We start from the raw sequence: 24,235 nt of genomic DNA, 5'->3' as shown, positions 1-24,235 counted from the left end.
GCGTACGTAAGGGATTGGGTTGATGGATTGGGTAAGGGATTTGGTTGATGGTTGAAGGCAGAAATAGTGACATAATTGAAATCTAATAGGGGATAAATTTATTGACATAGAAAGGGGGAAAGCGGAAAAGTCAGTCAAATGGTTTGTCGATTTGCTACTCCGCAAGGATATAAGTAGGAATTAAAGTAAAGTAAACTAACCAAAATCGGACCAATTTAGTCTTTTTTGTAACCCAACACGTCCGATAAAACTTGCAATAGTGATGCTGGTTCAACACGTAACACCCAGACAGCTTCACGACAGATATACTTCAAATGGAAGAGAACTGAGGGGCAATTAATGTGGTGCAAATTTTATGAATGTAAGGGGCAATTGCATCAATAGGGATGATGCTTTAGCTTTGGAATACAATTGTGCGCTAATCCAGGTTGGCGAGTCTTGCTTCTCTGATACGAATGCAACCCTCTGAATTTTTCTTATTTGGGGTGATGACCAGTACGCATACAAATGAATTAGATGTTATCGCGAAAAAAAAAAGTTTATTGCGTACTCCAACACGCAAAGACGGAAAAGAGCAACCCTTCACGCATTATTCACACTTCAGACCGGTAATTCCAAAAGAGCATGTTTATGTAAGCAAAAGCACAACATATATTTGATAATGTTGAAGGGAACAAGAAAAAGTAATAAAACTCCAGTGCAAAGGTTGAGCTTGTAAAGTTCAACAACGTGGTACATTATTTAGGCGCCAACAGACCTTGCAATCAAGGTTCTCTTGATGCTTCAATTTTTCTCTTTCGCTTTCGTATTTACACTCTCTTTCCTTCAGCAATATTAACCACGGACTCTTATCAATAGGGTCAACGGTCACATTATTTTTAGTCCCTATTAGAGGCCGTCAAGATGACTTGAAGTCAGCTATGGTTCCTGTATTTGAATTCGGTCGGAAAGAGAGCGCAAATAATTACCGCCGTATATCGTTAACCAGCCAAACTTACAAAACCTTACAGCATATAGTTAGTTGTTGCCTGAGGGAAGAAGTCCTTTTTTCGTGAACCAGCACGGTTTTCGTGGAGGTGCTTCCACATCTACCCAATTAGTCGAAGCAGTTCATGACTTCGGTTTGGCATTGGATGACGGGAATCACGTTGATGTCATACGTCTGGATTTTCAGGAAGCGTTTGACACTATACTGCACAACAAAGTAATTGACATGCTCATCCCCACAGGCATAAACAAAAACATTCTCTAGTGGGTTGCATCGTACCTGACAAACCAAACACAGTACGTAGTACAGTTAAGAATATTAAGTCAGATACTGTTCATATAACCTCCGGCGTTCCCCAGGGATCTGTCTTGTGCTCTCTGTTATTTTTATTCTTTATTATTGGCATTGCTTCGTGTGCTGTTCCATCTGTCACCTTTAGGCTCTTCGCAGACGACTGTTTAGTATACTGTCCTGTAAAGAATAATCATCATCAACTGTTCCTCTCCAAATGTTTAGATGATATCACGAAATGGTTCTCAGACTCGGGTATGACGATTAATTGCAAAAAAAAAAAAAGTATTGCATATGAACAATAGCAAGACTCCATTGGCTCACGAATATTGTATTCAAGGACAGACGCTCGAGCGGGTTACCGGCTTTAAATACTTGGGCACCATGATTAATTCACACCGTAAATGGGAAACACACGCTGGTTTAGTCTGCAACAAAGCAAAACAGACTTTGCGTAATCAGAATAAAGTTAAAGTTTGGTACAAAGGAGACTAAACTAGCCGCGTATTATACTCTGGTACGACCAACAATAGAGTACGGAAGCATTCTTTTGGATCGATATACCACAAAATTAAGGCATAAAATAGAACAAATTGAAAGATTAGCTGCAAGGTGTTTACTGTCAGCTAACAGAAGGAATGCTTCTGTGTCGATCATGTTTGACAGCTGCAGCTGGAATCGCTCCAAAAAGCGACGGAGAACTGTAAAATGAAAGGACATCTTCCTAATTTATCATAGGAAACTAAAAATTCATGCTGTAAAATACATCACAGAACGAGAGTTATTTTGTTTAGTCAATGGACTCACCACCATAAGCACATTGCGCCACATACTGCGCATTTGGATACGTTTTAATGCTCCTTTTTCCCCTATGCCATTGGGCTATAGAACGCCCAACCCCAGTCGACAATTGTGACAGAGGATGTAAACAGTTTCACTACTGCACTAGTTGACATATCTATGCAGTGGTGTTATTGCGGCTTGTATATTCAATATAATTAGACGTGTTGAAGCGTTATTATCGCTTTCAGTCCCCTGTAACGGTCCATTAATACAACAGCATTTCTAAATAAATAAATAAATGTTCTAATTACACACCTCTTTCGAACAGCCTTAAATGTTTACGGTTTAAGCAGTATTGGCGTCTATGATAGCATTTCAATGTCTCGTTCCCGTCCAGATACTTACCTCAACGTCTCTTTATTAACCGTACTACAAGGGTGAGAAGTGGTCCCACATAGGGGATAGCTCCTAGTACACCCATTGCGATGTCCCAGAAGCCAACTTTTGATTTCTGTTGCATAGCATTTCTCATCTGCGGAATGTAAAGCGTGACATAATGATAGCTGTTGTACTGTAGCTCTGATGGCTGTCGAAAGAGGACGGAGCTTTGAAGTTACCTGTTCTATATCCAGGCTGTGTATTTTGGCCATAGCTTCAATCTTTTCCATGTGTTTAGTCCTCTCCTCTTCAATAACCTAATGCAGCAACCGCCCTTTATTAGAAGAGGATAAAACGCATGTTCGTGCTAGATTGTCTTGATTTGCTCTAGCAATTCCACCGCTTCGCGTTCCATCTTCGGCGTCATTGTCAGGGCTGAACGCGGAGTGAAACAGCATCTAGTTTTCGGGTCGACCACGACGGACGCAACAATCCCCTTGGCACCTTCTACGCTTGGTGAACACTGGAGCTCTGCAGCTACGTGTAGTGCACTTCAAAGGGGAAATATGCAAGGGACTGTCTCAATAATTGTGAGCACGATAGAGACGGGATATTTCCGTTGCCATCTCTAGAAGACGAAACGAAAAGGCATTCAACGGTATCAGAAACAAAATTCGCCGAACGCAATTCATCCCTAACAAAATTTCTATCGCTTCCTTCAGTGTTTGTGGTCAATATTGCTGTCTTTCTCTTTATGCCTTGTTACTACGAGGGGCGTTCAAGTCAAACCGGGACTTTCTGTCTCCTGAGTGTACAAATGGCTCCCGCTACTTCTTTTTCATAATTTTCACACGCGACAGGCCTCCGCGTTCACCACGTAGTGGTCCAAAGTTTGTGCCAAACAGACGACACGTGCTAGACAAGATGCCCGACAACGAGGTGAGCGCGCACGTCGAACAGCGAATTATCATGACGTTTCTCGTGAATGAAGGCGTAAAGTCATCTGAAATTCACAGAAGACTTCAGGCTCAGTATGGCCACGATACACTTAGCCGCAGCAAAGCGTATGAGTGGTGCAAACGGTTCCGAGACGGCCGTACATCAGTGCAGGGCGATCCCGGCCGGGCGGCTCAGAGGCCAGTGGCAGAGTTCCTGAGAACATCCAACTTGTGGAGCGCCTGATCCTCAAGTACCGACGGATAACATGTCTCGAACTGGCTCGAAAGAGGGACCTTTCTGTGGGAACGTTGAACACTATCATTCATGAACACATCCAGTTTCAGAAAGCCGGGCCTCATCACCAAAGGAGTCCTCCTCCTGCAGGACAATGCACGCCCGCATACCCCGCATCTCACGACACGCACCTCACAGGAACTTGGCTGGGAGTTGCTGCCACATCCCCCATACAGTCCAGACCTCGCCCCCAGCGATTTCCATGTCTTCGGGCCACTGAAGGCGTTCCTTGGGGGCCGCCACTTCAGCTGCGACGACGAAGTCAAGAATGCTGTCCGATCATGGTTGCTACGCGTCGGTAAGGATTTCTACGCTGCTGGCATCCAAGCCCTCGTGAAACGCTGGGACAAGTGCATTAGTGCAGCTGGAGATTACGTTGAAAAATAAAACTAATTTCTCGCCTGTAAGTTCATTTTACTTTTGCGAAAAATGAAAAGTCCCCGTTTGACTTGAACGCCCCTCGTAAAGGTCAGATTCGTAATGGTGTGAACACACAGAACGACCTCAAACAAACAGAAACCGAAGCCGGCATCCATGGTATCTCGGGGATGAGTACAGATACGAAAAATCGAGTTCTTGAGGTACTCGAAAGCGAATGCAAAACGTTATCGCTTTACTTAGCCAACCCTGGTCAGAAGTGAGCATAGGCAGTATTGGGGTATAGGCAGAGCAGGACAGGTTGGGTCTGGTCGTGTGAGGTCAATTTAGATTCAGTTGGGTTCGGTTAAGGCTTAGGTGAAGCGATGGGTTAAGGTTTAGGTTTAGAGTAAGTCTGAGGTTAGGCTTAGGCTACGTTAGGCAACGCTTAGGTTAGTTTAGGTAAGGTAAGATGCATAGTAAGAGTAACCTGATTCACTTTCTCTTCGTAAACACGCTGAGTCTCTTCTCGGTGCTCCCGCTCCTGAAATCAGTCAGACTTATTCAATGGCATACAACTTTACTAGAGGGACATAACTACTACACTTACCCGCTTGTACTCCCTGATCATTTTACGATAACGTTTGCACATATCGTAACAGCGATTGAGATCCTGGAAACGTACACACCCGGTATTACATGGGTATATGTGTTGTCTGTCATGAGTAAAATAACTTATCATGTGTAATCACACGTGCGATGTCTGTTGGCGTCAAAACCTCTTCTCAGTCTCATAACTGCAAACATTTCTGCTGAATAGTCTCCAGATTTGTTTCTCTGTCGTGTGGAAACTCCCTGCGCTCACTTTTTATATGCTATATATGCCCACAAGCGCAATGGCCTTTAAGCTTAGGTTTCCCCGACGGTGATTAACATTGGACCGAGATCAAAGGTTGGTCTCACTTGAAGCTAATACTTTTTACAAACGCTAGTTGGTGACATTAACTCCCATTAGTAAAGCACAGTTAAGATTAATTTAAAGTTAAGGACCGTTATTCTCGGTGCAGTTGTTAACTGGCGCAGGTGAAACCGGGCATATGTGTTCAAGAGGTACGATTGAGACATCAAGAACGCGAGGAACACACACGACTCTCCGCTACCAATGAGGATATATTGATAGGGACCACGTAATTGTAACCATGCATTTATAGGAACTGCGCAATGAACCACCGAGCGTGGTGCTGTACTCGCGTACCCGAGCCACCGCAACGCAATTTATCAAAACCAAGAGAAAAATGTCTTTTCTGCGTCATTGATAAATGGAGAACATAGAGACAGGCCTTTCCTGGAAACATGCATGTGGATTTAAGTAACGACTTTCTCCCATTTTCGTATGCCGCATTCTCTCAAAACCATCTGATTTGCAAGTTTTGTTAATTCCAGGTACTTATAGTTACCGTGCAAGTGTCGCATATGCTTTCACACAGTAATGTTTTTCAGGCTGTGTCACCCGCCCGCAAAAATTGCATTGGTGCAGCCCTCCCACTCTTTATGAAAAAGGGAGACTACATGTTTCTGCATAATGTACCACGTTTTGTGTGTGTCGCTGACAGGCGAACGTAGAAGCTTATAAGGTACATTACCTTTGCGAGCTGTTGCCGAAGTTCTATGTCGTGATTTCCCAGCTTCTGTTCCTTTTCAAACTGTGACAAGCACTCTTTCATTACTTTTTGATGTTGCATGTCAAAATCAGTGTCAGACTCGAGAGAGCCATTCCTAAAGGCGACCTGTAAAAGCAATTATGTAATGAAATAAACGGGCGAATTGCAGTTCCTGGCTGCGTTAATAACAACAACAACTTTATTTTTGACCTGGGAGAGTGGGGAGTTTCATCGCCACAGGCGATACTCTACCCCATTGCTGGTGGGAATGGGTGGAATAAAGTAACGAGCCCCTTCACAATAACGATCGAAGTCCGATGGTGTCCAGAAATGTCAGAAGAGCTTCGAGCGCAGAGCGTTGCTGGGCTGGATTGGGCCAGGGACCAAGCAATTTCGATAGGGAGAAAGGGCGAGAGTCCAGCCGACGGCATATAAATACATATTAAAGTGGTTGCGACGTGTCATACTAGATTATCAGAGATAAATGCAAGAGACCTTTCTTTGCGGTGGTGTTAACCTGCTTTGAAAGTTTTAAACGGAAGAGGGTAATAGAAGCGAAAAAAATGGGCACCGCGAATACCGAAACAAAGACGACACAGCCCTGGCCACCGCTAGTGAGGCAGCGCACGAGAAGTCACGTGCTTACGGCTGCCAATGGGAGTGAAGGTGCCTCCGAGAGCTGCCTGCACTTCGCTCGGCAGTTCGTCCGAGGCCTTTTTTCTCGCTAAGCACCGCATGTCGAAGAATAATTATTTTACTCTGTACTCTGGTACGTAGGACGATGCGTCCATGATGTGATGAACCACAAGTACGAAAGTCTCCAAACTATTTTAATACAATTATTGTACAGGGTGCTTATTTTTACTCGTTACATATTTTGATTTAAAAAAAAACTGGCAAAGCAAAATTGACGCCGTTTTTGTAGTGGCGTTATATGACAACGTGGTCATTACCTAGAAGGAAGTCACATCCAAGCGACATTCCCCAGCGGCATTCAAGAGCACGTTATCTGAAGGTTCAAACCAATCACTCTCTGACTGATCCCCTTTCACTCTTACATTTTGCTCACTCATAAGCATATTCGTAGGACGGGATCGAGGAAAACGGCATGTGTTGAACATGAGGCAATTGAGATTCTGAAGTTGGAACACGCACAAAGGACAAATGCATACAGAGCGTCAAGTGCCTGAGGAGTGAATGAATAAAGATGGAAGTCACCGAAAAGGTTAGCCAGCTGTAGGACTCGAACTGACATCTTCTGTATTACCGGTACAGGGCTCTACCAACAGTCCTACAGCAGGCTAACCTTTTCAGTGACTGCCATCTTCCATCATTCATTCCTCGGGCACTTGAGGCTTTGTATGTATTTGTTCTTTCTATGTGCTCCAGCCTCAGAACATCAAATGCCTCATGTACTATTTTACTCCTTTACTTTTTAAAAATAAAAATTATGTAAAGAGCAAAAGTAAACAACATGTATATTGCATCATACTTGATATCATATTCTGTAACGCATTACGTGATAATTTCATTGAGATTAGGAAGATTGGGAATTAAGATTAATTCACCGAGCTCTGTTACGGTGAGAGAAATATGTGGATACGTTGCTTACCCCTTCCATCGACGTTTCATATTTTCTTACGATATCATCCATGATCCGCATGTTATGGACAAATGCAGTTGCCTGTGAAGAGAATTAATACTGAAGATAATTTCTATCTGGTTATCAAAATACGTCAGATATAGGAAGTAAAGCGAAAAATTACAAATATTCGTTGTGTTAATTTATTTTCATCGACATGTGATGGCAAGTTCCGTTCCGAAATTACGGCCCTTGTATTCGATTCTGCATTACCAAAAACATGTGTAGTGAAACCTACATTGAAGACAGACATCGGTTTAGGGAGCTCCTCCTGGTTGAAGACGGTGAAATAAGTCTGAAATGAAAGAAATGTCAATTGTCACAGTATTTTCCCCTGTGACATGCGATACCACAGGACTTAATGAGCCATGTGGTTTATCAAATAAGTCGTAATATTTTTACAGTGTACTCAACAGACAATAATGAAGGACGATTGAGAAATCACATCCACAGATAACGATTTTTACATGCGTACATGGATGCATGCATACCTATATACACGCATAAATACATGCCTTACATACATACATTCCTGCTACCATGGCATAGCGGCAATACAGGGTGTCCCACTGAAAAAGGGTCCGGGGCCAAAGAAAAAAACTGAGTGCTCAACACAAACGGTACCAACCGTACGTGCTTGGCCCCAGTTGTGTGGTCTATCCTAAAATATTTTCTTTATCACTCCATGTGAATTAATGAGCGGTAATTAATCTTCTAACATTTTATTTATAAAAGCTGCGAAGTTGTTCCAATGAGAACATCTGATTTCTTCGGTCACCTGATACAAAAGCCATTTTCAGAACAAAAATCCGTTCGATAGATCGTTCACAAAAAGCTCGTGAAGGGACACCATTTTCTTGTTTGTTTTATTCATTCATTTTATTCATCATGATCACACTATCGGCTCTTGCGTCCTGAAAAAGACTAAAGGAAAACAAAAAAACGCAACCCAAGGTAAGGGCAGTTGCGATAGAGTCACCCGATACATCTGTTTTTGTTTTGTTTTCGTAAAGTTAAAGCTAATCTTCGACGCATGAGGCGGCACTGTGCTCTTTCATCTCTCACACCGGGGAGAAGGAAAGGCGCTTCTTCGAAGATGCCAAATTAACAAAGTAAATAAAGAAAAAAGAGGTGTTCCCTCACGATTTTTTTGCGGACGACTTACCGAACAATTTTTTGTTCTGAAAACGAATTTGGTATCTGATGACCGAAGAGATCAGATGTTCTTATTGGAACAACACTTTCTCTGATGTGTTGAAGCATAATATATATGCATCGTACTGATTATGAGAACATCGAGAAAAAAATAATTTTTTCTATCACTAGATTGGCTCGGAAAATAGGCGCAGCCAAAAACAACGACCCACGATGTGACCTCACGGATCTCTCTCCCCCACTTGGCTTGGGAGACGCGCGTCTTCCCTCGCTGCTCCTGTGTGACGTCACCAATGTCGCTTCTTCGGGGCCGTTTTTCTCCGTACCTGCTCACGTCATGGACCTGAAAACTTGAATATGGGATGATGTCGGGTGATAGAATAGTTTTTCGTATCTATCTGGGAAAGCTGGAAACCAACTGTCACAACACCTTTAAGCAGTGAATTATTGGAAGCTAATTAAGACATTGCCTTAAGAGTCTGCTAATGGACTCCAAGAGAGTTCCCTTCAGCATATGCTATATTGCAATTGATTTCATCTCGCAAAAAGTGGTAGGTATAGTTTTAAGAAATATGATCACATTTACCTGGGACACCCTGTACATACGCACGTATGCAGAGGAACCACACAACGAGAACGAAGGAATTATCACGATTATCACATCCTCGTTCCGTGCAACAATGAACAATATGCAACGGACAGAGCCCACCTGAAACATGCACACGAGCTCCTTGCATGTAACAACTCTTCCATTGACCCTTTTCGGAACTAGCCTTTCAGGTGAAAGAAGGTAAGACACGAGGTTCTTCAAGTGATACTTGAAATCTGGAGATACATCTGTGAATGAAAATTGGTTTTGTCAGACACATATGTACTTGTGCGTGTGGTTGTAGTTGGTAAACAATGTACAAATAGGAAAGGCGTTGAAGCGAATGAGCGCTGTAAGGCAGAGGAATTCCTCCAGTTGCACTGGAAGTGGAAGGGAAATGATGCCTATATGAGCGATACATCAGAGATATGTCAATTCATTAAGGCGTTGAATGCAGAGACGACGCGCAACCGTGTGTTTACCTTCACAGATACGTCCGGAAGACTACACTCCTGTATCAGCAGAGCGTGACTAGAGTTCATTCTACGTCCTACGAAAGATATTTTGTCAGCTATGAGAGGTGGTCTAGTCGGTTAGACATGTGGAAAATGCCTCTCCGCTGTTGTCCTTGTGTATCTCGTCGCCGTTTTTCGCCAGTGAGGTGATGTATTGACGCAGATATCCACCCATTGATTCATACACGTACACACATGCATGATACGTTGATGCATACACACATGGCACGTCCCATATCACTCTTTTGCCTTCTGTTCTCCAAAATGACAAATATTGCAGGGTAATTTAAACACCTCTTCCCATTTGCGTGTCCTGACGCATTGCTTTAGAAATTCCGCATTTTCTCTGCATTGTCGCTTTAACTGATTCGCAAAAATTGCGCTCCTGTTAGTCTGCGTAGATGCTCAGGCCTGAAATTCCTACAGGAAAGAAAAAAACGCAGCGCCGTACCAGAGTATACTGGAGGAATGCGCAAAAAAGGAAAACTTAGAAACTCAGCGTACAAAGGGACAGTTGCTGGTAATAATTACACAACTGCATAAGTCACCACCAGACCGATCTTGAAGCTCGTAAAACATAAACCAGCACAGAAAATAGCGCATGAAACAGCATCTTGAAATCAACGTTGTTCTACACGTATCACAGCGAAATTCCACGTTGCATGTGAATCGCTGTCGACATGATCAATGACCTTCATTACGACAGGTTGCCCAGATCTCGCAATCTGCACGGGTCTCAGCAAGCAAACACGGCACTGAGTTGACTTGTTCACACCCACATGGGCGGTAAACATTGCTCCCAGCACTGTGTGTCAGAGTCTGTGACTTGAAATTTAGTGTGCGTTTCCTTTTGTGTGAGAGCTACATGGATACGTGAACCACGACCGATGTTTTCATCCTACGACCTCCTACATAATCCACTGACGGGGATCTACGAAAGTTGAATTTCCAGGAACCTTACCACGAAGTCTTCCGTCGAAACTCGAGTTCTCTACCACGTCACCAGGTCTGGGCATGAGGAAACATTTCAGTTCGCTGAAGCTATTTCGGATGTTTTCACGTAGTTCGGATACTTCACGTGGCAGTGTGGGGTTTCTTTGAAGGAAAGGGTGAAGCAGCGCTTGTCCTCCTTCCAGTCCAAACGGCTTCTCTCCGGGATATTGCCAGTCGCGAATGAGAAACAGCAGCTTCTGGAACACTTCCTTGCCCTGACCGCCAGCAGCTCTAGCCATGTTAGCATACTCCGCAAATAGCTGTCAGAATAAGAAACATCAATTACAGACTGCTGATTGAGAACAGGTATAACTTTTCCTCGTCTCTTCTCATTTCTTCCCTTTCTTTTTATCACGTGACTCCACAAGACATTTGTATCATTCACCCGAAGTGCTCGTTGGCCCCAAGGAAGGGTCGTTCTCTGGCTCACCCTTATGAAAATGATTTTCGACTTCGTACACACGTCTTAACCAGGACCTACCCACCAGCCTATTTACTCCCAGTTTAGCAGTAGATACTTGATTAATGCTGGATACAGGATTTATTAAGCACTATGTATACATTTTTCAACCAGGAATCCCTAACTACTTTCTAACGAGCCCTCATCAATTCTGTATCAAGCACGCTGCATGTTTTATACTGAAATCCCTGACCGTTTTGTAACTAATCCGTGTTCAGTCTCCATTCAGCAGCAGTATTTTAATGACGTTCTGAACCTGATCATAATGTACGCATGCAAAACAGAAGAAATGAATTTTAAGCAAGAAATTGTATATCATTTTTTAATGTGTCATGTCATTGACCATTCTTTCATGAGCCGTACGGTTACAGATATTTCAAAATCGTTCAGCATTTCCGGAAACATCCTAGAACCGCCACAAGGTCAAGAGATTCTGCCGTAAGATTCTACCGTCATCATATCTCCTGCGCCTAGCCATTGAGTGGAGACTTCAGCTTCATGCCCATTTCGACATGAGATTGCCCGTGTCGAAATGCTTTCACTATTTGCGTTTGCTCACATTAGGTCCTAGCGTGTTCACCATGCCACCAGCAGGCGCTGTCTGTTTCGCACGCCCGTGGTCTTGTTCGGTTCGTTTTGGACGCAGAAACGGACGTTTCTCGTCGCAGCGTGTACTTGGCATAATTTCGAGCGTCCCACTAACTCTGCAGCGTATGAGAGGGTTTGTATGTTGTTCCCACTTAATGTGGTCGTTTTAAGACCCGTCAGGCATTGCAACTGTCCGCAAATAAAAATGTTTCTTATAGAAGCCAGCAGACCAGTCAGTCTCGTTTGAAACGTCAGAGTGAAGACGCGGATCTGAAGCCAAATCGCTCTTCGCCTTCAGAATTTTTGTCCTTTCGAGTTTGTAACTAATATAACTGTGAAGTCCTACTGCGCCATGCAATGTCACTGTCTGTTTTACTCCATTTGCAGGCGATCAGAACAACGACAGGGAGATGTATGTTTTGTGTAAGCGGTACGTCATATGTCTGTACACTACTCTCCATGGGTTTCCTGCATCGTGTTTTCTGGAACGATATCTCTTGCGGGTTGAGCATGTATGACGCAGCGGCGTCCGCAAGAGAGACATACGCTTCGTGTAAAATGTGGTGGAGGCTCCTCCTTGTGGTGACAGTGACAGTGTTTACTACGTGGTTTTGCGAAAGAAAAGCAATTTGGACCGGAAACCATGGCATACTTGTGATCTCTTTCGTTGTTGTGGGTCGTTCGATCATTACCAATTTTGCGCCCCTACGAATTCAACGCTCAGGTGCGTTGATGATAAATGGACATGCTTTGAAAGGTACGTACTCGTGAGGGGCGAATAGAGTGATATCTTGCTGCTATATCTACTCTGTTGTGTGGGTTCTTGGGGTTACTCATCTACCGCAGATATAGGGTCCCTGTATATGGTTTATATAGAATCGATGCACACAGTATGTATACATTTTACTGTATACAGCCACTTTAGAAGTTGGGCTAACCTGTATACAGTCTCTAAACAGTATGTTTCGAGTTTGTACTCATCTTGGCTACCGAATTTGTAAGCACTGCCGCGTCCATATCTTAGAAGAACCATATAAAGACTAGAGGGGAGCAGTACACATGATGTATCTACCTTTAACCCGCACAACCCAGGATTTTATATACCGTTTGTATACAACCTGGAAAACTTTCTCGTAATGGAAAATTATTGCCTTTCTATGTGACTGGACCTCCCGCATCCGTGCTGCGCCCCTATCTGCTGCGTACATTACGGCGTCTTTGTATGTGGTATGGTATGTACGGTGTCTTTGAATGTGGGACAGAGAAATCTGTCCTACATTCTTTGAGAAGCAGCCCAACGATTGGGAGCCAATTCGACACTTTCTTTAGCTGTGCTTCCAGCGTATAATACGAAATGGTTCCATAAGCAGTGTTCGTCGAATGTCACGTTCTTCGATGCGAGCATGCATTAGACTGCGAGACAGCAAGTCAGGATCGCGGATATGTACACGACCGGCGACGGTAGGGGTTTGGGAGAGGTGGGGACCCAGCTAGCTACCTGCGTCGAAGGTCCAATGCGCGCACGATGAAGAACCCCCGGGGGTCGAAATCTTCACCAAACATACCCTGCGTAGCATCTAGCATGCAGCCACACCAGTGTTGACGATCTCACCTCATGTGCAAAATCTGCTCCTCACCGGTACAGTTATTATGACTATTATTCCGACATTCCATACCCTGTGGAGCCTGGATATTTTTGGCATATAGTAAAATGAGTGAGCAGTCCTTCCAGCTCAAAATGCCCAGCGGTGTTGCTTGACCAGCATAGATTTCCATGAAAAAAAAAATTATGTTGGGACACGAGTAAAAGTGCAGTCGAAAAGTAAAAAAAAAAAAAAAAGTCGAATTAGGTGGTTATGAGGAATGATAGTGTCATCTCTGACAGCTTTCAAATCACAAGCGATCAGCGTATTAAAACATCCCAAGCAGTGCGCCGATATTGATTCAATATTTGACCCATATGGGCCGCTAAGATAGCCAATGTTGGACGAATATGAGAAGTGTAACCAGGTCCCATATTGGACCAATATGGGCTGCCCATATTGAGAAGCCTATTTTGCGCAGATATTGGACCAATATTTCTGTGATAACGCCAACGGGGAGCCCGTGTAATAATAAAGCAATATCTGGTTTAATATCCACTACTGATATTAGTTCTCTCTTCTTTTTGCTTTTTCATTTCTGCAGATCTCAGTGATCCACGTTGCATTCAGTTACAAAAGCAACCTGCATCGAAGCAACCCAATACGCAATGCACCTGCAACCCAATAACGAAGAATAGGTTACGCCCGCCTCGCTGAAGGACACAGGCACTTGTATTGCCAACTGTAGGGTGGGACAACCGAAAGCTTGTCCACATCACGCCTAAAAAAAAAAAAAATACGCTCGCCCCAAAAACGAAGAGCAGGATCACGGAGGAGAAGTAAGGAGACCGAAGCCGGCTGGAAAACGAAGTCCCAATTCCTCGAGTCAGCTGCTGCCCGCGCAGCGGCGCTGCCGTCCCCTCCGGTAGAAGCTCCGCGAAATCGCCTGCACGACAATGCGCCATTTGTGTTCGAATACCCTACTAAAAAACCTTCAAAACGAATGTTTCTTTCATAAGCATATACAACGGTGTCTCCAGTAACGCGTTAATATTTCCTGCTCAGCTACAATTCTTTCTTTTTTTTTAGTATGTGCTACCTTGTTTTTGTGCCATACGTGGAAGCTAGCTGTCGGATAAAAATGGAATCGGAAATAGGAAGAAAAACAAATTTTAATACGTCAAACAAACGCCTGACATTGCCAAAGGTGTAGTGTCGAATGCCTCCGAAGGAATCATCTGTCTCTTCTCCCCGGCCGTCTCGCCCGTCTCGGGTGTCGTGCCCTTGTTTCTCTTGTGCGCGCGTACTATGAATGCTGCGCTAACACGCTAACATACCCCAAAGGAAGCAAACGTTTTTCTGAAAGGCCACATTTGGATGGTATGAATGAAAGAGTACGTTACAAGCTCTGTAATCGAAAGTCGCGGGATGCGATCTTCCCGGAATCGCGCGTTATGCGGGTTGTCGCATATGCTGGGACTGAGAACGTTTTATTTCCGTAAGTGTCAAGCAGTTAAAGAAACCTTTGTGTGTGTGAGTGCAAGGAGGGGCGGGACGCTCTGCTGATAGGACATGGTGAGGTTCCGAAGGTTCTGGCACGTCGTTTCTTATTTCTTGTCATGCATGCCAATCGCTCGATTTTGGGCAGTGCGAAAGAATGCCGCGATCTAGTCTGGAATGTATGTTGGCTAACACTGACAACTTGAACAACACTCACTTCTACATTATGCACTGTCGCTTTGGTGTTCAGTGTCAAGTTACTTCAGCACAATCATGCTGCTCAAAGCGTTGCACCATGGACTTTACCACCACCTCCCAAAAAAGGAACACCATTGTAACACCACCAACATATGTCTGCCAGAAAACTAAAAGGTAGAATATTGGATTCACCTCCCCCCCCCCCCCCCCCCCACACAGCACTCCGGGACATGAAGATGAAAATCGTCTTCGAGATCCCTTCCTTAAACAGGAAGTGCACGCACTGTATCCTGTACCACGCGTGTGGAAACCTGCGACAGGAATGCGTTCTGGTACCTGGGTATTGAATTCGTGTATGGTGGCATGCGAAATCTAACTCTATGCTCTCTATCCCAGCGGATGCATCACAATTACGACAAAGGGCTCCTGTTTCCTAAAGCTTTGTGCATACGAAACAGCTGGTAGAAGCATGTGCGAGAAAGCTCTCGTGCGACAGCTGGAATGCAAATGTGGATTAACCAACCCAACGACATCATTTCCCTACGCTGCAAGGTGTTCGCGGGAACTAATAGTGATCAATGCAAACAATCCATCTCGTGATCGTGCGTTGCCGGTGATGTAAATACCCGTACCACCCTGTACGATGTCGGACAACAACTTTTGTGCTTCTTCGGTTGTCGTGTTTTATATACACATAAAAAAGAAAGAGGAGAGGATAGCTTGTTGACTGCGAGAGCACCACGCTTTGAGACATTCAAGCCTTCAAGCCAACGGGAACCCCCTTCACGGCGGCTTCCCCGTATTCTAAAATAAAAGCTTCTCACTTTGCACTATAAAAAAGGGTAGGCGAAAAATTAGAAAAAAAAAAATCGAAACATTTTATTTTTTTTTATCCCGTTGTGCCATCGGCGTTCACAATCTCATTTTGCCCCGTGGCTGGAGTGAAATATTCAGCAGCGTCAGCGGCTCATTTCCTGTACAGGTTGCACGGCCAATGCCCCTGTTTTAAACCTGAGGCACCGTTTGTGGAACGCTGGGCAAAAACGGTCGCCAGGAGCGAGACCCAGCGATGCACCCCTCGAGATAAATTCACGGAAACCATCTTCGTGTCATTTGCTTTCTTGTTATGGAGAGAACGTGGATTAACACGGTTCCTCGGAGCCAAGACGAGAGGATATTTGCCGTATGCCGTTGCTTGCCGTTGTCGGCCTTACGTATGTGGGCAACGTCACGGCTGACGCCCTGGGGGAATGTGCGTCCTCGGCCGACTTCTAAGGGAACTGTGCCGACATATGTCTGAGAGCGTTTGAGGAAAACCCAGGAAAAACCCCAGACAGCACAGCCGGCACCGGGATTCGTACGTCGGCGGTAAATTTGCCCCCGCAACTTGTCCACCAATGCCCTCTTTTGCACGCCGAATATGCCGATATTTCCTCAAAGGGCCAAATTCGCATTTTTTTAGAAAATATTTGCATATGACGTAGAGTAGTTTCCGAGCAATGCATTCGTATTCTACTCTCGGATAAAAAAATAATCGGCTGATTTTAGCCAACCGCTCCTAAGTAAAAAAATTCCGAAATTGGCACAGCGTGCGATGACTTTATTTCTCCAGTTTGTTTTATTTCGCTGGCCGTTTGAAGTACAGAAGCTGTCAGGGATGAAACTGTTCTTCATCAAAACGACTGTTTCGATCATTTTTGATTTAGTTATAGCCGCATATTCTGGACAAGCGCGCCTTGGGTTTTGGCTCGCAGCCGACATTCGATCCCACCCTACGGCCATTCTACACTTCGTTGTGAAAGGAAAAAAAAATAATATCAAAGTTTCTGGGGTATGTATTCGGCATGTCCCAATATCATATATCATTTTCTGGGAAGTCGACCTCGGTCAAGCAACACCACTCGGGCGTTCGAGGTGGAATAAGCTCAATGTGGTCCGAGACAATCATAAAAAGATCACATCTAGAAATCATTCTACTCCTTCTACATTTGACATCTGAAGAGCCTTTAAACCAAGATTCGCACACGCGGTGGGAGAAATGTGTCGATGAGACGACCATGGAGAATCTCGCGTCACACGATGATGCCGCTTAAAAGGTTTCGATTACCACTCAGGCTTCATTCACATGCCGGTGGGTCCCCCACCAAGATGACCCAATTAACATACGCGTATATCCAGCTGCTTAGAAATCGAATCGAGTAGAACGCGATTGCGTCAGCCACACATGACTATACTCAGTTAGCCACGGAGCAGTCATTCTAAATCCATTCTTATAAACGAACTCCCCTTTATAGCACGCTCCTAACCATTCATCATCCTGAATGACGTTGTCCCCGTCCCTGTTGAAAACGTGAAACGTGAAAACATGTTGAAAACGGCAACATTTTACCAGCATGGCAGTTGCACACTGGATCCATATTGGACCAGTATTTGGAACCGGTTTTGCAAGCCAGTTTTGCAATAGCCGTGGCCGACTAGGCCAATAATGAATGCAATATGGACCCAACATTGCCAATATTGCTCCAGTAAGGGCAAACCTGCTGTGCTGCTTGTTTTCATTAGTGGCACGACGTAAAACATGGCCATGATGTGTTAGATAACTCACATCTAATAATGCATACCGGCATTGAGGTACACTAAGTACACAGGTGATTTTAACGCCGCAGAATATGGTTGTACAATGTATCACCGAAAGTGTTTGACACGTTGGATTAAACTAAGCTTCCATTGACTCAATTAAAACCTCCCGTATCATGTGCGGTTATCATTTGGGGAATTTTTATTAAAAAGCTACGAGACGAGCAGCCCTATAGCCTCCGTTGCTGCTGCGCCATTAAAATACTAATCATGATAATCATCATCAACCTAAAATTCAGTTAACATTTTAATTACGAAATTTTCGACGAAAGAGGACACGGGAGAGAATCCTCGTTGAAAGTCAATCTATCTTTTATAATTCCAATAAAGAGCGCGGGGCGTGAAATACCCATTGCTGAGCTTGGGTATGCAAATGAGCCGATACTGAAAAAGCGCCCCTCAAGAACGCGACATCTACGCCGATAGAGGCTAATCTGGCCTGACAGCAGTTTATCTGGCCAGCAGATTGGCACAGCAGCGCTTTAGCGATCAGGAACGCTGGGAGCACAGCGCTCAAACGTCGTCAAAGAGCCGCGTGACTTTAGGTCGATGGAGACCATTAGAGCATGTCTACTCGAATGATCTTCATCGCCCCAAATCACGTGGCTCAGTGAGGAGGATTGCGCGCTGTGCTCCCAGCGTTCCTCATCCCTAAAGCGCTGCGGTTTCCATATATCAAAGCTGCATATCAAAATCCAGGGATGGTTATATTAACGCACGTGCGTATTTCGAGATTTGTTTGATGTGGAATGGTTTTCAACGAGAACGTCTGATTCTGATATATCTCGCTTTTCCCCGAAATCTCCAAATTAAAAAGTTTATTCATGAATTTTAGGTAATTAGTCGTCTTGTACTTGCATACTTTGCACACTCTCCTCCAGAGGGTCTCCGCCTGGCCGTATAACTCAACTGTAAAGGCCGCATCTGTCTTGCTCTCATTGCTCTTTTTTTAGTTTAAAAGAGAACAGACTCCATGTAAACACCCTGTGTAATGTTCATCCGCAAATAGTCTGTTGGGGAGTGCAATTCAGCTTCATTTCATTGGAATTTGTCTGCATGATACACAGTTAAATTATATGACATTTTAGAGGCACTTTCTGTGGTACCATTTCCAGCAGGGATGCAATTCATGAGGAGCTGCGGCTGCTCGAACGTTGAGCACGAAAATGGCCGCAAGAAAAAAAAAAGATAGAAAAGAAAACGAGAATACACAAGTGGTTATATTGACTGTAGTGACTATGATCTATGATCTATGATGGTATGCATACTGCACAACCTTGCATTTCCAACTGCATACTGTTCAACTGTTACAGTCACTTCTGCTTACGAAGAGTAAGAGCGCGAAGCAAGAAATAGGAAATATTGCATAGAATAGTTTAGCAAATATTATATAGAGACCATAAAGTCCTGGTGAGGGGCGTTGGACGTATGAAGGTGGCGACAATTCCGGTACAATCCCTACATCTCTGAAATCTTAGGAAGCCGCCATCCACGTGTGTTGTCAGGGCCATTGGGACACCAGGGCCAGGGCCATAGGTGCGAAAGCGACACCACGTTCAGTGTGAGCAGACTTGATCCGCGTTATTTGCTACTATTGCGAACCCCGTGGTAATGCTGAAAACGAAATTTTGAAGGTCGATACTTATTTGGACACCGAGATTGTAGCGTTACAATAAAGTGAATAGTGTGTATGCTGATTTCGCATTCTTTGTTGCCATCAACGTTTTCTTCGTTCGCATTCAACGTTGCCATCAATAATTTTCTAAATATTCCCTGCAATTTCGACGTTCAATTTAGAATATTTTGTTCACTGGCCCACCCCGTATGCGTATCACCAGTCTGCTGCTCGCGACAAATCCTTCTTAGAAGGGACATGGAACCAGTGGCAGTAGCTACGTGGCTAGAGGCCTTCTGATCGACCATAGTAGGATCAATAAGTTTAGGACTTCGTTAAGCAAAACGATAAGAAAAAAAAAGGAGTCACATACCCACTTACACTATTGTTCATGCGGGTAAAATTGCATTGTTCACTTCCTTTCGTTCTTTCTTCTTGGTCTTCCTGTTTTCTAGGGCTACAGATGACAAAACTGACATCTTACAGCCCCTATAATGCCGTTATTAGTGCCTCAGTCGTGATCTCTCTCACCTTTCGTAGGTGCTTGAGACAACTTTCTTGCGGGCCTAATAGTCCGGCCGCTCGCTTTTGACCGCGACATTTCACGATTATGTCCAATTCTGGCCATTAGACATGTCCTAAATAACAACATCCTTGAGTGCTATACCCACCTTGAGGTGCTCCAAATCGGATTGAGTTATGTGTTTGGTGAGGTTGTACACTTGGACGGAGCTCAGTAGCATGCTCATTGAGAAAACTGTGACATTTCCTTCCATCGTGGACCTGTTGTCGAATGAGCCCTCCGTGTCCATCAGAACGACTGCCACGATCCCGTATTGTGGCGTCTTCACCTTGAACACTTTTCCCCACAGCTGAATGCCAGTGGTCTCTCTTTCGCTGCCGTACCTCCAAGAGAAGCCCGTCAACGGTATATTCTCCTCGTCCATCCAATCTGATGGGTCTGACGACATCCCTAGGTGTTCCAGGTACCTGTCCCGTGAAAGAAAACTAATAAGCACGGGGTGGTGTAACAAACGTAAGCTGAGGTAGGTCATCCGAGCCACGGTACAAGAATGTGGGTCAGTAAGCTTTGACAGACGATATCTCCGAAAAAGGTCGCCATCCTCTCGAAGTATGCACTTTCCGACATTTAGAGCTCGCCCAAACATTAGGCAGGGGAAACGTGTCGATTCCTAGCAAGCAATTTCTCTCCTTCTGTGGAAGAAAAACGGAAGCAAATTTAAGAACAGATGCACGTATTCGCATATTTAAAGTTTGTACTGCTCCTATGTTTAGATAATATGCATAACAGTGCTGTCGCATAGTATTATGAGTGACAAGTAACACAGACTAACCACTTATGTTACATAGATAAACGGTTTGTCTCCCACAGTATCAATCACTCTTTAAGGGAAAAAAAATGAAACGGGCGGGAATGAAACCGGCTAAAGCCGCCATATAGCTTGCGAGAGTGATGGAATTGTTGCATAGTCTCGAAAAACACAGTAACTAATTTACATATAAACATTTTTTTTATTATATGCTATTCTCGGTACTATCCGAAACAGTCACTTGTTCAGGGATTGACAACCAAATGTTACTTCACAGTATGTGAATAGAATGAATATGGCTTCAGCCAACTCATTGTGCCGATCGTACAATCGATACACAACTCTTCATACATTAGATCGTATATTTTTTGCTGAAACAGTCGCGCATTTCCTCTTTTTTCAGCTTTCTCTCTATGCGTGCCCCTGTGTGTGTGGGTTACCTGGCGTGATACTGAACCGCATTATTTACTATTGAGATCGCAAGGCACTGCAACCTGCTCGATTCGCTATGGAGGCGGCTGGGGCGGCCCATCCTTTTGGCATCGTAGGCTTACAGTCACTAAATAAGCTTCGAGACCATCAACCTTGACGACTGCTTGCTTGGAATATTTCATCCGCGCACGATAAAGGGCACGGAGACAAGATGGCGTATGCTCACATTTGGATCACTGTGTAGATACTCTGAAGCGCGGCTTATTTAGTGAATCTAGCTTGGCTGGGCAACGGCTTTGTCGACTTCAGTTGGATGCCACTTTCGCTTACATGTCGTCAAACCAGATTAAGCGGCATAAAAGGTTATCTGAATGAGTCAGAGGCCCTCTATACCAGCCATGTTCCTGAAAGTGACATCAGCCTTCATGCAAAGGTCCTGCCGCTCACCCGTCTCCTTCTGCACTATTGATAACGCCATCTAACCATATCAACATGTAGGTACCTGATACAGAAGCCGAGAAGGAAGGACTTTCCAAGCCTGAATCCTCCTGCGACTGACAATACCACCACAGGAAGGTCTGCAACATCGCTGTTGGTGAGAAGATGTGTCAAGTTGCCATTCCGGAGTTCAAAGCTATTGACGTCTTTGTGGGGACGCACGACGACCGGACGTGCCTCTGAACCTAACATTTCCTGAAAAGGAGGTGCCATATTCATTTTTGGTCATTTTCATCTCGTGTTAGTGCAGCCAAAACAACTGTGGTTATGAGCAGAGGACAGATGTGAAGAGACGGAGAGAGAGAGAGATTAAGCAGAGTGGGAAGGGGAGGTTAGTATTCATTCTCGGCCGATTTCAGAGGGAACTGTGCCAACATTCGTCGGGAAGGAGTCGGCAAACACACGGAAAACCTCATACATCATAGCTTTTGGTGGGATTCGAACACACCGCCCCCCGGTCTTCAGCAAGCTCTTGGCTGCCACCAACGAGAGGTATCACATGACAGGTCTCCAGCGTATTTTCTGCGTACCCCCTCACCCTCCTGTGGCTTGTTCCCACCTGCGCCCCAGATCTACACGAGTCGTCATCAGACATTGCAAGCCACAAAGGACGGGAGGGATCCAAAGCCGCTCAAATAGCACCTTTCGTTATGCATTAGGGAAAGGGCAACGAATATGAAATGCTTTCCCGCCACGTAATGCCCCTATAGAACAACTCCCGAATTATGTCTTTTTTTTTTCTCTGCCTATACGGCAATGGAACTCCTGTTTTGTAAGGATGGATATGACCTGGTCTTCGTACGCATGCGACGCGCATAATTGGAGGAATTCGAATCGAGAAGAGGACATGTTGCGTTACAAAAGCCCACAGAAGGATAGAACGACGTTCGGAAAGGGTACAGGCTACAGGGCTACCTAGCAGGGATTCCATGCAGCTGGCGGCTCTCCTTCTTTGGCTGTCCTTAAAGCAGTGCAAAAGGCATTTCCTCTGTTTCCCTGTTTTCTTTCAATAAAAAAAAAAAATCAATAGGCAAGTAAGACGCACTACGCGAAGTAATTTACTACCACAGAGCCATAACTAACGCATAAATTGAATTCAAGGTACGCCGTAAAGAGCGACCGGGTGCAACGGCGGTGGAGAGCAGTAAGGGCCAGTTCTCACTTGGCGACGCCCGACGCGGCGTCGTGAGCGGGCGGCGAAAATAGACACATACTTCCGGAGTCGGGAGAGGAGAGACGTCGAGCCCCCCCCCCCCCCCCAAAAAAAAAAACAAGAAAAACTGTCATGCCGAATTTCTTTCACGACGTCTGCGAGAGCTGCCGAGAACGACAGCTGGCGACCAATTAGATGACACAGAAAGGCCACGCCCCCTGATTTTTCGTCTGCTTTGGACGACGGAATGCCACTGTGGTGGGAACATGAAAATCGCGCGCGCTGACGGGGCGGCGGATATGCGCCTCTACTTCCACCGCTCGCTCACGACGCCGCGTCGGGCTTCGCCAAGTGAGAACTGGACCTACCAGCCTGTGATCCGCTTGGAACCTCGCGCTGACGCTATAGGGAGAACGCTCGCTGATTGGTCAACAGAAATGTTGTCTGCTACTGCTCTGTCGTCTGCTACTCGGCTGTTCGGGGCTCTGAAATGATTCGGCACAGCACCTTCTATCCCTAATTCTCCGGGAGAACTGTCAAAAATTGGTTTAGGCGCAAAAAGGTGCAAAAGGTGCAAAAAAGGCACAAAGCGCTGACTCCCACTGACCGGCGAAGCAGAGCGAGTTCTCCTTATAACGTCATCGGTGGCGTGGCATCAAAACCTATCCTCCTCGTTGTACCTGGAGTGGCCAGTTAAGGGTGAATGGGGTTATGTGACTCCTTTTCTCTCTCTCTCTTTCTCTTTGGGAAAGAGATTGCACACGTCAAAACCTTTCGCAGAATTTGGTAAATTTACAACCACTTTCATCAGACGTCTTAATCTGAATTCTTCCTTTTTTGTCTTTGGATGGCCCTCTGGGTACTCCTTCAAGGTGTGAACTAAGGATTCGCTTTCACCTATTTTTAAACGGGAAGCCCGTCAACAGAGGGCTCTGTCTCACAGTGTAGCGCCATGCGTCCTGGTGTTCAGCCTATTCGCGTGTTCGCGGGATCTCGCTTACATCAGTGTGCATTTAGGCAGTCCAGCCATAAAGAGCTGCGTTATGTCCGATTACATCTTGTTCCTGCACTAAACAGAGGCAATAATTGTCATCTGTTGCGTGTATCTGTTGTTTTGGTGCTCCTTGAGACACTCCGCGCTATGTATCTTACAGTCATTATCCCATCATCTCTCAACCTCACGCATTCGGCTAAACTGCGCTGAATTTTCATGCGTGGAAATTGGTAATACTTTATATTAAAATGCAGCGAGGAGACAGGGCTAAATGGGCTAAAAACATGCACAGACACGTTAAAAGATCGTGTACCCGTGCATGTTTACCCGCCCCCACCCTCCGCTGTTTAGTTTTCTCGCCGTGCTGATTTTGCCTTCTAATTGGCACATGTCGATTACTTGCAGCGTATCGTTTAGGGAAATAGTGGTCACATACACTTCGTGTTCATTTTTATGGTGAGTGCACTTAATACAGCAGGAAAATTTGGTACAAAACAAAGGCTTAATAGGATTGCAGTCTCCGCTATGAATCCCGCTGTGGTACTTGCCGCTACGCAATCGCGTAAAATGTGGTCTTTTGCTGCTTGGTGAATGTTCGTGCGTTTTCGTAATCTGGGTATCTCTCACGTAATTGTCACGTTTGGATGCACTCACGTTTCAT

General features: G+C 44.9%; 1 protein-coding gene across 3 annotated transcripts in view; it reads right to left on the bottom strand.

Moving 5' to 3' along the window:
• Positions 1 to 1,366: 1,366 nt before the first annotated feature.
• The window catches only part of LOC135371778 (atlastin-2-like), a 45,828-nt gene continuing 22,959 nt past the window's right edge, over positions 1,367 to 24,235 (bottom strand). For 2 of the 3 annotated variants that reach the window (XM_064605731.1, XM_064605729.1), the window contains 12 exons: positions 21,432 to 21,622; positions 19,838 to 20,156; positions 10,554 to 10,845; positions 9,198 to 9,325; positions 7,572 to 7,628; positions 7,304 to 7,375; positions 5,674 to 5,817; positions 4,641 to 4,703; positions 4,521 to 4,574; positions 2,680 to 2,757; positions 2,468 to 2,594; positions 1,367 to 1,459 (listed from right to left, as the gene is read on the bottom strand). In XM_064605731.1, the coding sequence (XP_064461801.1) occupies positions 2,469 to 2,594; positions 2,680 to 2,757; positions 4,521 to 4,574; positions 4,641 to 4,703; positions 5,674 to 5,817; positions 7,304 to 7,375; positions 7,572 to 7,628; positions 9,198 to 9,325; positions 10,554 to 10,845; positions 19,838 to 20,156; positions 21,432 to 21,619 (1,521 nt within the window). In that variant the 5' untranslated portion in view covers positions 21,620 to 21,622 and the 3' untranslated portion in view covers positions 1,367 to 1,459; position 2,468. Of the gene's footprint in view, positions 1,981 to 2,467; positions 2,595 to 2,679; positions 2,758 to 4,520; positions 4,575 to 4,640; positions 4,704 to 5,673; positions 5,818 to 7,303; positions 7,376 to 7,571; positions 7,629 to 9,197; positions 9,326 to 10,553; positions 10,846 to 19,837; positions 20,157 to 21,431; positions 21,623 to 24,235 lie in introns of all 3 variants that reach the window. The other variant, XM_064605730.1, reaches the window with a different exon arrangement.

The sequence above is a fragment of the Ornithodoros turicata genome, unplaced genomic scaffold (assembly GCF_037126465.1).
Source record: "Ornithodoros turicata isolate Travis unplaced genomic scaffold, ASM3712646v1 Chromosome120, whole genome shotgun sequence".
Taxonomy (NCBI): domain Eukaryota; kingdom Metazoa; phylum Arthropoda; class Arachnida; order Ixodida; family Argasidae; genus Ornithodoros; species Ornithodoros turicata.
Note: the sequence above shows the minus strand (reverse complement) of the source record. Positions and strands in the feature narration are given on the sequence as shown.